This window comes from Entamoeba invadens (genome assembly GCF_000330505.1).
Source record: "Entamoeba invadens IP1 unplaced genomic scaffold scaff_1105074725591, whole genome shotgun sequence".
NCBI lineage: Eukaryota > Evosea > Mastigamoebida > Endamoebidae > Entamoeba > Entamoeba invadens.
In genome coordinates, this window is record NW_004191750.1 from 369499 (window position 1) to 386155 (window position 16657).

The following is a 16657-nucleotide window of genomic DNA, read 5'->3' on the forward strand; positions in this document are numbered from 1 at the left end:
ATTTTTTTATTTGATTTTTGTGAAATGACCCTGCAAATAAATCGAATAGAAGCTATACTGTATAGTAAGTAATTATAAATTTACTATAAAATATTTTTTCAAGACAGGTTTTTCCAAAAGCGACAGCTTTTTCGCATGACTGTATATTTAATCTATTCAAATTTAAATTAGTAAATAATTAATCTATATTAAATTATATACCAATAATTCAAATAGAAATATATATCGATAAACAATAATAATAATGAAAATATAATATGTGATTCAAAAATGTTATGAATATTTATTTAATAACACTATTTTATCATAAGAAACATTTTGTTTTTAAAAAGTTTTGAATAAAAAAAAATTATGTTTTCTTCAATAGGTTTTAATTAATGATTATAGCTTCATAATATAAAAATTATAGTTTTGTTTTAACACGTTCTATATAGATAAATTAATTTAACAAATTAAAAAAAATCAAATACAAGTTTTGGTAAGTTTCAAGAAAATTGATTTCTTGAAATCAGAAAAAAATTCAATTAATTTTTAATTTAACGCATTTTTGACTTAATTACTAAACCAAATACAATAATTTAAATAAGAATAACAACCAAATGAATACTAATAACACAAGTAATAATAGTAATACTAACCAGATTACATATTATTATTTACATACCAGTTTACTTACAAACAACAATAGAAAAACAAAAATATGAACGAAATAATCAATGAGTGGCATGTGCCCCGTTTTGCTTGAAGAAACGTGTCGTGTTATAATTAACGACATAGTTGTAGTGCTATCAAAGATTTTTAGAATGTCTCAAGAAGACAATATGCCTCAAGATGTTATTAAGCAGATCGTTGGTGGAATAATAAAAAAGATAGTAAGTTTCTCAAATAATGTTTCTGATGTGTTAAGTGAGTACGCTGAATATCCTGATGTCTGCGAAGATATCACTGTATCTCAAAAAGAACTTAAAGACCTCATTCAAAATTTTAATGAGTCTCTTGTAACATTATCCACTGAACAAATATCTGAAGGAATTTCTCATTTGATATTTTGGGCACGAGCAAGTGGAGTTAAAGTAGCAAACGCGTGTTGGGTGGTGGTGAATGCGTTTTTTGAAAAGTTGAGTAGTGACAAGGGATTGTATGAGACATCGACTCAAATGGTCATTGGTGCTGAGAAAAACAATTTTTCCAAATTCCAAAAGTTAGTTTCAGAGTATGCAACAAATGTTTTAAAAGTGACCAGCGACATAAAAAATTTGATGAAAAACAAGATTATTAAAATGTATGAGACTGAGGTGACCAAGACTGTTTTTCTAATAGAGAACAACGCTTATGACATTTTCAATGCAAACCAAGCAGTTAAAATCAGTGATTTTAATTTAGACGAATTCAAAGCAAAAAGTGTTGAAATCTCACAACAAGTTGCCAAAGTGGATGAGTGGATTGATATCGCATTTTTGGAGAATAAACAGATGTATAGTATATATACCACAGAATACTTCTCTGACGCGCAATTTTCTATTAATTTTAAAAATAATTTTGCTACAGCATTTAAGAGCGCAGTGACTGACGTGGAGGAGATGAGGAAGGACGTCCAGACGCGAAATAACAAAGACTTTCTCACCCGAGGAACATCAGTCATTCACTTAATAAAAGCAGCGACTCAGATGTTAATGAAGGAGTATTCCAGTAATGAAGAATACAACAAAAGAATTTTTGCAGAGCGGACTTCCGAGTTATTGGCGAACGCAATTAACACATCGAAGCCTACATTTTCAAATCCAAATGATGAAGAAGGAAAGACCGTCGCATGTCTTGCACTGAACGAATTGCAATTACAATTCAAAGTAATTATAAAGAAGTGCGAATACACCACCTCTGACAATGACCAATTGAGTTCAAAGAATACAGTCGCTGGCGATAAGGTGAAGGAGATCACTAAAATCCGGTCGCACACTGAAGACCGACTGAATGAAGAAAGGTACGTCTGTCTATTAACAGACATGGCAAGTGTAATGGTACAACTAAAGAGTTTGTACATCGACAACCAAATGCTGGACGTATCTAAAATAGCAAAAGAGATACTTAGAACGATCAACGCAGTTTTAGAGAATTTCGGTGAGAATGAGAATGAAAACATTTATAAGCAATTTGTCATGTTACAACAGATGTACGTCGCTGCAATTAAAGAAGCAAATTTGTCGATTAAAGATCCAAAGAACGAAACACAGCAAAAAGTCACTGTCGCGAAGCTGGAAGAGACTTTGGAGTTCATCAGAAACTTGCAGAGCTCCATCGAAAAGTTTGTTAAAGAAACTAAAGAGGCAAAAATACAGAAAGAACAACAAAAAGTGTTTTCACCACCAAAAAAGAGAAAGCAGAAGACCCACATCAAAAGTGAAGACGGTGATGATGAAAACAGTGACGCGCCAATTAAAAATAACGAAGTTGAACCGCCAAAGACTCTAGAAAAGTCACAAGACCAAAAACAAGAAGAAAAACACCAAGAAAATCAAATTCAAAAAGAAGTTCAAATAGAAAAGAGTTCTGCAAATGACAAAAAGTCGAATGAAAAATTGAAGCTCCAAAAAGAAGAGGAGAAACCAACTGAGAGTAAACGAGTGACACCACCCTCTTTGTCTGTCCCACAATTTCGTGAAATCTCATTCCAATTCGACTTCTTTGGAGTCAAAAAGATGGTGAAAGCAGTCCCAAATACAAACGGGAGTAAGCCACAAACACGAATTAAGCTTGTGGAGCTTCCTGTGATGAAAATACAGTGGGACGACATTATACCCTTTTCAGTCACAATGATACACATTGAAGACAAAGAAATGGTGATAGGGACTGCAGAGGGGGTTGTCATGTTCCTTGATGTAACGAGTGGAATGGTCGTCCGTCCATTATTATTAGTCGAAGGAGCACTCTCGAGTATTTTTTATTCTTCTGACTATCTTTATATCGTTCTAAGTACTTTTCTTCTTGAAATTTATAAGAATGGCGAATTACTGAAGAAGGTCGATTTCTCAAAAATAATGAAACAACTCAAAGGGAGAGAAGTGAAGGGGGTTCGCTTAGTTAAAGAAGGATTTTGTATCAATTTTGACTTTGAGGTCGACGTCTTATATTTCAATGGGAAGTGGGTTGTGAGCAGGTCAGTGACTTGGGAAATTAATGAGTACGACGCAAAGGAGAAAACACTGACTGAATGTGAAATTTCATTGGCTTCTATTTCTCTCGACTTTGAGGAAACTCGATTCCAGCCGTTAGCAAAAAAGTACCTCGAGTTGCTGAAGATCTTCGACGACAAAAATCGAGGCAAAAAGTTCATGACACTGCTTGAGAGTTTACCAAGTAAAAAGGTCGTTGAAGACTCGAAGAAGGAAGTGAAGAAGTGGATGAAATTGTGAATATTATAAGGTATAGTATATTATATTAGAATTGACTTCTAATATTCCATGAATTAATTGCAATTCAATACGTTTATGGTTCTCTATTAAAAAACTATATTTTTATAATATATAACTATAAAATATAGTTTGGTAAAGGAAATAAATTTTGAATCCATAAAGTCTATTTCTGGAAAATATATCGAATGGATAAAACAGAATCTTGATAAAAATAACTAAACCAATGGAGAGTCAAGAAGAAGGTGACAAAGTACAAACAGACAATGACAAAGAGATGGAAAGTATCCAAAGAATACAACAGAAGATTGAACAGAATGATAATGACATCAAAGAACTTGTTATGGCATACAACAGTCTTTCGAGTAAATTGGATACTTTTGCAAATACGATACATTCTGTTGTTATGACAGAAAACCAACAAAAGGTCATTTATGAAGAATTGAAAGTGGTCTGTGAAGTATTTAAAGAGGTGCTAACATACAAAGAGTTTTGTCGGTCAAATGTAGGAAAAGAATATTTCCAAGAGATTACAGAACAAGTAGCCGAAGACATTAAACAAGAGTTATCAAGTACTTACAAGAGCGTGAGCGAAGAAATAGAAAAGACAAAAGATATAGTGAAGGCTTTACATAATGATATTGAAATAGTTGATGTTGGCATTCAAAACAAAATTTCAACTCTTTTTGGAAAAGAAAAACCAACACAACAAAGTGAAGTTGTTGAGCAAGGACAGATTGAAGAATTCACAGACTCGACACCTCAAAGGGGTGAACAAGTGAAAAGAGCAAACAGCGCTAATCCTCACGATGATGAAATAACAGGTGTTCATTTAAGAACAAACAGCGCAAAACCAAATTTAAATGACGGAAGTAAGAACAGTGAAATGTCGGACCAAGCTTTTAAACAAAATGAAGTCGAAGACATCCGTGACAAAACAACCACAGAAAAAGGAACCGACAACGACAAAAAAGAACTGGAGCATTCCCAAAGTCCAAGCCCTCCTGTTTACAAAAATAGAAATTTGGTGTATTGACAACTTGATATCAACGGTATTATAATTGTCTCTTGTGTAATGTTTTTTCATTGTTCATATATTATATTTTAATTTATTTGATCAACAAAAACCTTGTCAAACAAAGTGTTTTTGTTTTTTAAACACTTGTTATTCAAAGTGTATTACTGACAAAAAAATCACAAGAATTAATCATTATAACATATATTATTTTTGATTTAATTATTACAAATGTGAGCTTAATAATTAATCAATAATTGGTTGGAAAACATAATGGGATTGATTATTCAATAAGATCTTTAATCCGGAGAACAACATCTTCTATCAAGAGTCTTGTTTTTGCTTCTTGGGACCACGTGTCTTGAATAAGATTGAACTCTTTTGCAGTAATATTGTCGGATTTCTCCATTCTTTTGTTATCACTAACGAATTCAGCGATCATCCAAGAGTATCTGAACAATTCCATTGGATAAGCTTTACACCACCCGAAGCATTCATACATAGTTATTGAAAACGAAAAGATGTCAGCTGGTTTTGTGTATTTCTCTTGCTTTAACACCTCAGGTGCCATGTAAATTGGGGTTCCAATCCCTTTAGTGAATGTCATATTAGTCATCAACATGTTGATGTTTCTCGACGACCCAAAGTCAGTCAATTTGGCATTCACTTGAACTCCTTTATTCATCGAAAAAATAAGAATGTTGTCAGGTTTTATATCTCTGTGCATGATGTTGTTGGAGTGCAAATACTGAATTCCTCTCGCAGCGTCAAACATGAATTTGATTCTCAGACCTCTCTCAACCTCTTTAGATGGTATCTTTTTCAACATCGAATTAAGACTTCCAAATTCTGCAAATTCTGTTACTATGCAAATTTTTGTCGTGACAAAGACCGCACCATAGAAATGAACAATGAACTCACTTCTAAATTTGTCTAACATATCTATCTCGCGTGTGAAATCTTCAATACCCTCAGCTGATACATCAAACACTTTCATCTTCTTAATTGCAACCAACTTTTCCTTGTATGTTCCTTTGAAAACAACTCCAAATCCACCCTCACCAACCTGCTCTATATCAACGAGATCCTTTGGGTCAAGGCGAGTTGACATGACCGTCTCAGCTTTAATGAGAAACTCGTTTGCAGATTCTTTCCCGGTTGACAAATTTTTGGAAATAATCAACACAGTGCTCTCAATCTTACAAGTAAATTTGGGAGTCAAGAAAAGACTAAATTCACAAGCATACCCACTTCTGAGTGTAACCATCTCTGGACACACCCTCAATTCAAACTTTTCCTCTCCCGTTTTAATTGAAAATTGTACTTTCGTTACTTTCCTATTTGAATTTCCAATACAGAGAACAGCTTGTGTCTCAATATCAACTGGAACTTTGTCTTCTATCGAACAGAATTCAACATACGGTTTGTCCACCATAATTCCATCACTCAACTCAACAAAGTCCAAATTTGTTTTCGACATCTTAAAGACATTGAATCGTCTCTTCAATTCCTTCATCTTTTGTACCTTCATTATTTTGAGTGAAGCGAAAAAGAATGCCAATATTAAGCCTATTAAAAGTACAACACCTCCAATGACTGCTAATAATATTACCCACCACACTGGACTATTCATACAATATAAACCATCAACACTGGGAGCTTGCCAGAATGGACACTTGATACATCTGTTGTTCATTGCTTCTATACATCCCGTGACTGTTGTGTAACTCAGACATAACCCTTTATTAAGAACTGTACCATTCTCACAAATGGTGCACTCTCCATCACTTAAACATCGAATACATTTGTCTGTACATTTCTGGCATTGATTCGATTTATACGTGTGGTAACCCTCTTCACATTGAGTGCATCCTCGCTGTGTAATAGCAACAGAACAACCATATATTAAACTTTGTGGTACACACTGATTTTGGTCATTCATGAAATTAGTTTCGTTGCAGGTCAAGCATATGTGAGGTATTTTACAAGAGCCACACTGTTCATCACATCTTTGGCATTGTTGGTCTTTGAGATAAAAACCGTCTTGACACTCGTAACATCTATCTCCACCAAGAGACATCACTTTGCACACTGCCTCCAATTCAGCATTGGAAAGACATTTGTTGTTCTTCAAAAATCGCTTATCTGGACAGGTGAGACAGAAATCCGGAGAGTTCTTGCATGTTGGGCACATTGGATCACAATCACTACACTTCAATTCATTGTCAACATACATACCATCTTTGCACCTTAAACACCCTGTTGTGTTTGGTGTTATACAAGTGGTCAAATCTGGAACTACACATTTGTTAAAAGACTCCAACATATATCCTTCGTCACAGTTAACACATTTTTCATTTTTGTAAAGTATACAATGCTCTATCGGAAGAAGACACTTCCCATTGTTATCAATTGCAGTGTTGATCGAATTTTTACACGTCTTTAAAACACAATTACCATTTAAGTCGAATTCATAATTCATTTTACAAACAGTACACTGCTCTCCAATACATTCATCACAGTTGCCAAAATGATTATCACATTTTTCGCAAAATGTTTCATTTAAAACGAAGTATCCTTTTTGGCAATATATAATGGAGGAGTCTCCTCTCATCACAACATAATCTGAGATGGGAACACATTTTCCATTTACGTTCACTGTGTTACTTGAAGATGTGCACATTTGACAAGTGTTATCATTGTTTCTTGTCTGACAATTGTCATCTGGTTCTTTACACCTTCCTCTATAATTAATATACCCATCTTCACATTTGATACAATCACTTAATCTGTTGACCAAACAATGTGGATCTTTTACACAAACTCCATCGATATGAACATATCCGTCTTTACATAACACACATTTATCAACTAAATTTTTGTCTTTTATACATGTTACACAGTTGACATCGTCACATATATAGCACTTTTGTGTAATTGAATCAAAAGAATCCCCATTGAGACATTTCAGTAGTTTGGAACATCTGAATTCATCAGAGAAAAATCCAGAACTACACAAAGTGCTTCCAACAGTAAATCCGTTAGTTGAAGAAACAAACGTTTTCTTCTCTAATTGTTGGAACTCGACTTCGGTGGGTTCGGCTGTGTCTAAATGTATGTTGAGATTGGCAGTTTTAGTTACAGACAATTGATAACCCGCTATATAAAAAACATTTTTTTCATCAAGATTTCTTAAAGATTTTGTACTTTGAAACTCATTCGTGTCGTTTGTATGGATAAATATTCGATGCTCGGTACTTATTGGAACAATGTAACAATCTGGAGATGTAATATCACACGGGCAATAAGGTTCAACATATTGGCTTTCATTTAAATTGGTGGATTTCAAATGACAGAATAATCTGTTGGACTCTCCATACCTAAGCAATTGATTACCAGCAAGTAGTTTAAATCCTTTTGGTGGAGATATCTTCATAATTGCGTTCGAAAAGAAAAGATCAAATTCCGCGTCTTCGTTTATTTTCATTGTTGAAAAAGTTGCAACTTCGGTGTAGTAAATTAGTGGAATGTCTCTTATATCCCTTCTCGTTACATCAATTGTACATACATCAGTCATCTTAAAAACACTGGTGTTAATAAACGACATTCCATCAACATTTAAAGTACAACCATTACAATAAAAACTTTCAGTGTGAATAGCTTCAATTGGGGAAGTTGAGCTTATGTTTAAAACAGATGATCTAACTAACAAGTCAAGAGTCGTTAATTGCCCACTTCCTTCAATTTTTAGTACGGTATTTGAAGTAACTTGAAAAAAATTATCGGATTGTATTTTTCCACCATCCTTGATTATAAGAGAACAATTTGTAAAATCAGCATGAAATGTACTTAAGATTGTTCTTCTCAAATGAAATGAACAACTTTCAAGAATAAACCTCTCAATTCTAATTGAACTAATTGAATTGATATCTAATATACCCCTTTCTAAATACAAATTCGTAATTTTTATGTTAGAATAGTCAGATACCTTAACCATTCCAGAAACCATTGTAAATTCCAGAACAACCAATGATGAATTTTGCAACATCTCAAGCTCTGAGTTATCAACATTAATCGAAAATTTACTAATAATTTTTGAGTGGTCATACATAGTTATTTTTGACTGATTCTTAAGTGCAAAATCGTCTTCAATGGTGAGCAATGAAGTATCATTCATTGTAATAAAGGAACCAACTGAAGTTAGATCCAACAATGATAAACTTGCTTCATCTCCTTTTATTGTAATAGTAGAATTTGTGAGAGACAATGGAGTCTCAATGATGCATTGAGTATCCCACACTTCTTGAGTTCCAATGATATCCAAATTTGAAGGACATTCTGCATACCCAAGAACAAAACACGCAACCAATGGTAAAAATAAAGACATCTTTATTCTGAGTCTTATAGATCTGCGTTAAAAACTTGGAAACCCCGTCTCAGTTAAAATTAACTGGTTTATGTTTTTGTGTTCAAAATAAAAGACGTTTTTTATTATGATAAGATCTTAAATACATTTAACTGGTTTCTATATATACATTTAAAGTACCAAAAATACTAATTCTACAAATTATTGATTAATTATTATTATACTAATCAATAAATTTTTTTTTGGTATTTTTGTTTTTTATCTATTTCTATATTTTGAAAAACAAATCAAAATATAAAAAATATCTTAAAAATGTATCATAAACTATAAAATATTTATATTTAAAACAATTATAGTTAATTATTATAAATACTAGTACATCAATACAAACAAGTAAAAATGTGATATTGTTTTTTATATTAAATGTTTCGAATAGATTATGGTTGTTCGGCTACTTCTTTTAGAACCAAATAACTATTAACTTTAATTAATTATACTATATTCATTATTGTCCAAAAATGTGTAAAAACACAATAGTTGTTATAATTTGTAATATTATAATCAAATAAATATAGTTTATAAAAAGATTTGTGAAGATATAATTGGGATTATTTAATTTTTTTTATAATAATTATATTAAATTTATATGGTTAGTTTTTTTAATTCCTTTTACTTAATAAATGATAATTTGAAAATTTATTTAACTTATTATTTAGTTCATGACTTTTAAACTAAAAAGTCGTCGATTTTTAAAGAAACTCTATACTTTAGAGTCTAAAATCACTGAACAGTTATTAGAGTGTTGTTCAAAATCATTTTTCACTTTTTTTTATTGGTTATTATTATAAATAAATAGTACTATTAATTATAGTTATAGAATAAAATTATAGTTATAATACCATAGTAGAAACCAGTTATTATTCTATTTTAAAACAGGCTGCAAATTGCAATAAAAATCATTCAATAAATTCCAGTCAGTCTTTCTCTCTGTTATATCTTCTTTTTCGTTGTTTAAGAATTAAGCCGTCCCCATTTTCAGGTTTAGTTTCTTTCTTTTTCTCACTTTTCATCCTATCCTCCATTGCCTCTTCCTTATTAGCTCGAATAGATTTTGGCCTGTCTTCCTTTCTCTTCTCTTTCATAGTCTCCTCCACATTCTTTTCTTCCTTTTCATTACTTTTTATTTGCGGCGATTGGAGTCTTTTCGACGTCTCTGCATCTTTTTCTTTTCTTTCCTTGTCTTTCTGTTTACAAACCCTAAAGAGTTCGTTGTCTTTAGGCAAAGTGTATGATATTTCCCAAAATACCCAAGACGCTTTTGTTTGTAAATCGGCGTTATCGCACCGTAAAAACACACACAATTCCTGTGTCAAAAATCGCACCCATTTCTCGAATGATGTTTTGTAATTCGCATATTCAAGTGGTCGTGCCGCGGAGAACCCTTTTTTCTTATAACAATTCGCTTCGAACTTTCGCTCGTCGCACCAAAACATGAGCTTTTCTGTTATGTCACCAAAGAAGACTCCCAAGTGCTTTGCTTCGTTGTTTGTTGATATAAAGAGTGTGGGAATCACAAACTCGAAGATCAAGTTACACAAAAAGAGGATTGAAAACGCGTCGGTGTCTAACTCACACATCTTTAACACAAACATCGCAACATAATGTGCGTCTGTTTTACTCACTAACACTCTCTTTAACATCGCGTTAAAGAGAAACTTCGATGGGTAGTAATACACTTGTTGTTCCATTCCTCCATATTTCTCCTTTTTTAATGTTGCATCCAAAACTAAGAGTCTCTGGCGGTGGGCGGTAGCAATGTCTCGCATTTCGGCTCTCACCGTGTCAACTTTACAATGAGATTCAACGTACGAGTACTCATTATCTGGACATAACATATCCTCCAAGTCTAACAACCACAAGAGCACACCAACTTTGCCATATCCCTGTTCATTCATCCTTTCATCTATGACTTGTTTGATGTACATCATTTCATCGCTTGGTTTGTATTCAGCTCTTTCATATTTCAAATGAGCTTTAATACTGAGACTGTAATATTGGCTATAAGTGGGATCAAATATAATAACAAAGCGAACACCAGCCCAGAACGCAAAATCATCAGGATTGTGGCACAAGTACATTAACTCTTTTCTATTCCCTTTTAAATAGCTCAACACCTCATTCGGTGATATGCACAAACTCAACACTGTATAGTAGTTCTTTATTGTCTCTTGTACCATATCGTAGAACTCGCCAAACTTCTTTATATCATTTTTATAATTCACTTTCATTTCCCCAAGTAAGAACGGGACGTTAAACAAGTAATTCTGTTTCTTCATAACATCGACAAAACCTAATTTGGAGTATCTCACACATTGCATATCATTCGAAAAATTGTTGACAATACCGACTTTGGCGTTGCCCACCATTGCGTTTTGGTACATCTGTTTGTTCTTCCCTTCATGAAAAAGTAGTCCTTTAACGATCCAATACGCAATAGTTACAAAAACACTTTGGGATGTCCCAATAAATGATAGCGCTGCTTTCATTGACTCTTCGAAGAAATACCGCTTCGAGGTGATGTTTGTGCCAAACACAATTTTGGCCAAGTTGTTGAGTTTGTCCATGTTCGAGCCGATTATTTTTCGGAAGCGGTAGATCATGTACACCTTCACTAAATCGGGGATGAAGAGCATTTCGTTCAACACAATCAAAGCATTCGGTTGTTCTTTCAGCACATGGAGTATCAGTATCTCACCAGCAAAGAACCAATTTTTGCACTTACTGAAAAATTGAGTCAGCGACAATTCTTTGTTTAACACACTCTTTGCTAACTTATAAAACGACTTGATCTTGTCCCCATCCTTCTTCGGTGCATTTTCTATTTCATCGGCATTTTTGATCAACTCGACTATCTTTGTGTTGTAATAATTTTCAAATATAGAGTCCTTTGATATTGTCAAATTGAAAAACAAGTTTTGCACTTTGTCGATTTCTTGTTGCTTGACACCAGAGAAATGGGACAACAGAGACTCTCCAAATCGGTTTTGTGAAACTTCACTCGAACACAACTCACTTGCAAACTTCTGGTCGAACAACACATACATTGGAAGAGTGTCGAAGAGTGATGATATTAATTGACTCTCACTCTCACTTAAAGTCTTCAAGACTCCAGAAGAAAAGTCGATAACACTTTGTTGTAAATCTACAACACATTCACTTTGCTCCGCCAACAATGTAATGGAATACTCAACGACTTCTTTGAATGTGTTGGGGTTCAATTTCCCATTTTTGAGCAAAGAAACGACAACATCAAACACCATCTTTGGTTGTGTTGTGACGTACCCATTCAAAATCCTTGCCAAATCCCCAAAGCCAATTATGTCGTTGCAAATCAAGAACACGATAACATTTTTAATGTCCGATGGAACAACAAAGTCGGGCGTAACAATCGCCGCTAACAACTTTGGACATAATAAAAAGTGCTTGACCACTTCGCTAAATGTATTATATGTGTTAACCTTTTCGTACCCCAAAAATATCGCCTTGTATATCTCTCTGATGTCCACATTGTGTTTGTCTTCTTCTTAGTACACTTAAAACTCGGAACAACTGTTTTGTATCAAAATGCAAAGTATTCAATAAGTCAAAACAAACAAGCCTCCATATTTATAGAAAGAAACGCATTTTCAAAAACGACTTCTCCGTTCTCCAATTGTTGAAGAATGTGCAAAACGCTCTCTGTAAAATCGTCTTCCATTTGATTTATAAAGTTGAAGTTTTGAATTAATTTTTTATTATAGTATAATAATAGCTTTATTTTTACTATTTCTAATTTTAATGACAAGAGGAAGGGTTTCCTTATTTTGTAAATTGTATTTTGAAGAAAAAATATATTGTACTTAAAGCTATTAATTTATTAATTATAAACCAATAAGAAAAGGAAAGTTGTTTAGAGCAAGAAGATGAAGGCAAGAAGGAAGGAAATGATGTAAAGAGAAGAAGCACCACATTGGACCAAAATGTTAGTAACACCATAGCAAGTGTCACATTTATAAGTCTTGTCTGCACTATTCACGGTGTTGCACTTCTCATCTTGGCAATAAACAGTGTGAACCCAATCCTCATTTGAAATATCTCTAACTTCATACCTCCAATAATTTCCTTTACTTAAAATTCCTGAAGTTTGGCCAATTTTATCGGTATAGTAAGTACGAAAAAGTCTGTCAGCATTTGGGCAACCGGCATCATCAATACTATTTAAGAAAAACAAATGAGAGGGAGCAAAGAAAGAAGTAGAGGAACTCCCTCCAATTGCAATTGTTTTTTCCAATTTTTCATCTTGCTTACACTCGGAGTCTGAATATGTGTAGTACTTGGCATTGTCACCGTCTTTGACATACTTATAAGAAGTTTTTTTGTTGGTGGTAAAAAGGTAACAGAATTTAAATTCATACTTAATGAAGCTCATGGTTTCACCTTTATAGTTGTTACTCAAATTCTCGACGTAGTAATCAGCAGAGCAAAGCGCAAGTAATGTCGCCAAAATCAAGAGTTGCATGTTTTATAGATCACTCATCTGGTGTTATTAAATAGGCATCTTTTCAAAAGTATTTCATTTCAATTAACAATTAAATTGTTTTTTTATTATAAATTATAGAATTTGTTATTATAATTATTCGACATCTATATTTGGTTGGTCGACTTTAATTCAAATGTCGCCTGTTTTCGGTCTATTCCAAGATTTTCAACTTGTTGATACGTCATCAAATTTAGACGGGAATGTACTGTATCGACAAAGAAGAAGAAATTACAGAAATCGCCCTTTGTAATGAGTGGATCAAATTTTATTTCATGTTAAATTATTACAAGGTTGTAAACGTTTAAAAACAATGTACTATAAATAGGCAATAATTATTGTAACTTAAAAAGAATTGCTATAATTATTAATAATTATTAAAAAAAATAAATATTAGGAAAATATTTGTCTAAAATACGGGATAATTATATTTTCTCTCTCTAACATGCCAATTTTGTGTAATTGGTTTAACCAATTATTTTTGTTTGTTTTTAATAAAAATACTTTTTTATTCTTCTTTTTTTTACATTGGTTTTAAAACAAAAGTAACATTTAAAACCCCATCTGTGTATTAAATAACGGGTTTTAACACACTAATATTTACCTGTTTTGTACAGGTAAGATTACAAAACTTTTATTAACCATTAGAATTTCTGTGACAAAATTAATTTCTTTTCAAATTAATAAAACACGCTTTTTGTTGTGTATTATTTTAGATATGATTGATCTTATTTATTATTTAATTAAAAGTTTATATACAAATAATAAAAATTTAAAAATATGAAAAAACATAATTAAACAAATATACTTAAAATATATTATAAAATATAACTATAACAATTATAAAATAGATATTTAGATTTTTTATTAAAATAAAAGCTACATTTTATATAAAACTTTATTCGATTTTACTTATCAATCAAAAAAATTTAAGTATATTGAACAATCTTACAGAATTGATGCTCGTTGATTGTCCTGATAAGTACAATTCTTTCAAATTAGTAAAAAAAAATTATTTTTTATAATCCAATAAATTGTCGTGAAATCAAGTTAAATTTCAGTCATCCTTTCGTATTTTATGTATTCTCAAATATCTTTCATCAATTTGACAACTTTATCATTAAAATTCGTTGCGTTGTGGGTTTTTCCTCTTCGGTTGTCACCAATACTGAAAGTCTCCTCTTTGTGAAAAAAAAGTAAGTAAAACCACCAAAATGCGTTAAAGACGAAAAAAATAAAAAATGGTTATGTTTGGAACAATTTAATTGTTGGTGATAGACAATCATTAACCAAAAGACTAAATATATATTGGCAGTGTAATGAAACCAAACGAGAGTATATCATTGATGTTACAATCGCCAAAGACGAGAATATTATTAAATAATACTCAACAAATAATTGGGTAGTATTCACTACTTGTTGAAAAACACTGGGACAATGATACAGAAAGTGTTCTTATAATACCAATAGTGATTTAAAATAAGTATTTTGATCAATATATTTTCAAATATGGTATATATTTGATAATATATTGATAGTAGTCTAATATACTACTGTCAAAAGACTCAAAAAAACAATTGTAAATTAAACTGGGTAACATAAAAAATTTCGACTTTGTCGTTATAACATGTTTGAATTAAAATAGTTGGATGCAACAGAATTGAATTTTTGAATACTTTTTTTTGTTTTAATAAATATTTTTATTTTTTTTGTTTTTGAAACAATACAAAATGTTTTTCAACTTATGACAATAAATATTATAATTTACTATAATTTGCAAACTAGTCAGACTTTTTTTTTATCGACTCTAATAATAAAAAATATTTATAAAATGTCTAATAATGTATAAATAAATTGAAATGGAAACTTAATAATAAATCAAAAGTTAAAAAATTTTTAAATGAAGACAAAGGGTACAACTTAGCAATCTTCTTTTTTGCCGTTATATTATTAAAAATAAGACTGGTTAATTCCCAAATGTGTTGCAAAGTGGTGTATTTTTCTTTGTTCAAACAATTTGAACAACTCGTAAAAATAAAGTAAGAAAATATAGTATAATTATTACTAGAACAATTATAGAAATTGTCTTATTTATATTATTCACCTCAAATAATTTAACATAATTCCCAAAACACGTGTCTTTTCTAAATTACATATTTTTAATTAATTAGTTAAATTATCACTTTACTATAACAAAAAACTCTCTAAATAGAATAAATCTATTCTTATATCATTTTATAATACTATAAATTATAATAAATAAATTATAAAAATATGGTATTGTTCCAAAACAGTTGATAAAGATAGAACACTTGAATCACTCCGATAGTATTAAAAAGGCACTAACAAACAACTTCACTTTGATGAACAGACCACGTACCATAATCACAGTCCGTGCAACAAACATCGGCTTGAACCACAACATTCTTCTTTTTAAACACTACTTTTCAGCAGATGCCTACATCTCTGAGGTTAATCGAAAAAAGCCCATCAAGTTCGACTTAACACAACTTCAAGAGGTTCCTCCAACATTATATTTAGACTCCACAGTGCATTCTTCCGACTCCTCAAAACTCTTCAACAGCTTGGTCCAGCCTCTGGTCTTCAATTAGTTGTCGCTCTGTATGTACATCCTATTTATTCACTTCATTAATCATTCATTTATTATTCTTTTACTATAAATTTACCATATAAATAGTATTATTAGTGATACCATTTGAATAGTTATCTTTAACAAATGTGACTTGAAGCAATTATTCATCGAGTGTGCCATACCCCTCGTTCTTCTTCCCTCTGATTGAGTTCAAGGAGAGCCTTCTCTTTCCCGGTGTTGGACTATTTTTCTGTTGGAAATGAGGCATTTTTGGTGACTTTGATCTTTCTTGGACCATAACGACTGGGATCTGTCTTGTGGTGGCGACACCATCTTTTTCGGCTGGTCTTTCTTTGACAATCGGCTGAATTGTATTGATTTGCACTTCTACTTTAGCCCCACCACTCACCGAGTTTCCTCTGACCAAAGTGACGTCGGGTGTTTTCATCATAGCACTTGGTCTTCTCTTTCTTGCGACATCAATGTCGATATTTGGATTGGACGCGACGTATGACGCATTACCACGAAGGACTGGGATCGGGACGGGGAGAGCTGCTGTAATTTCTTTGGAGAGTTTGATGTATTCTGGAAACTTGATGGACAGTCCATTTTTATCGAACGTCACAAATTCCTCACACCCACTTTTAAAATAACTCCTTGCTCGTGTTTCATAACATTCTCGGCTTTTTTTCGTGTTTTG

The 16657-nt window shown here is 32.2% G+C and overlaps 6 protein-coding genes across 6 annotated transcripts; 2 read left to right on the top strand and 4 right to left on the bottom strand.

Moving 5' to 3' along the window:
• Positions 1–716: 716 nt before the first annotated feature.
• Positions 717–3410, top strand: EIN_171310 (DNA double-strand break repair Rad50 ATPase, putative; the record flags this gene model as incomplete). Its single annotated transcript, XM_004183864.1, has 1 exon — positions 717–3410. One exon carries the CDS (start codon positions 717–719, stop codon positions 3408–3410), a length of 2694 nt encoding a protein of 897 aa, XP_004183912.1.
• Positions 3411–3633: 223 nt separating this feature from the next.
• Positions 3634–4443, top strand: EIN_171320 (hypothetical protein; the record flags this gene model as incomplete). The annotated part of the gene is made up of 1 exon (XM_004183865.1): positions 3634–4443. One exon carries the CDS (start codon positions 3634–3636, stop codon positions 4441–4443), a length of 810 nt encoding a protein of 269 aa, XP_004183913.1.
• A 262-nt stretch (positions 4444–4705) lies between these two features.
• Positions 4706–7858, bottom strand: EIN_171330 (protein serine/threonine kinase, putative; the record flags this gene model as incomplete). The annotated part of the gene is made up of 1 exon (XM_004183866.1): positions 4706–7858. One exon carries the CDS (start codon positions 7856–7858, stop codon positions 4706–4708), a length of 3153 nt encoding a protein of 1050 aa, XP_004183914.1.
• A 1904-nt stretch (positions 7859–9762) lies between these two features.
• EIN_171340 (hypothetical protein) lies at positions 9763–12545 on the bottom strand (the record flags this gene model as incomplete). The annotated part of the gene is made up of 2 exons (XM_004183867.1): positions 9763–12365; positions 12443–12545. 2 exons carry the CDS (start codon positions 12543–12545, stop codon positions 9763–9765), a joined length of 2706 nt encoding a protein of 901 aa, XP_004183915.1.
• A 192-nt stretch (positions 12546–12737) lies between these two features.
• On the bottom strand, positions 12738–13346 carry EIN_171350 (hypothetical protein; the record flags this gene model as incomplete). Its single annotated transcript, XM_004183868.1, has 1 exon — positions 12738–13346. One exon carries the CDS (start codon positions 13344–13346, stop codon positions 12738–12740), a length of 609 nt encoding a protein of 202 aa, XP_004183916.1.
• Positions 13347–16117: 2771 nt separating this feature from the next.
• On the bottom strand, positions 16118–16656 carry EIN_171360 (hypothetical protein; the record flags this gene model as incomplete). Its single annotated transcript, XM_004183869.1, has 2 exons — positions 16118–16512; positions 16596–16656. Coding segments are annotated over 2 exons (456 nt in total), but the record flags the coding sequence as incomplete, so codon positions are not given.
• Position 16657: the final 1 nt, after the last annotated feature.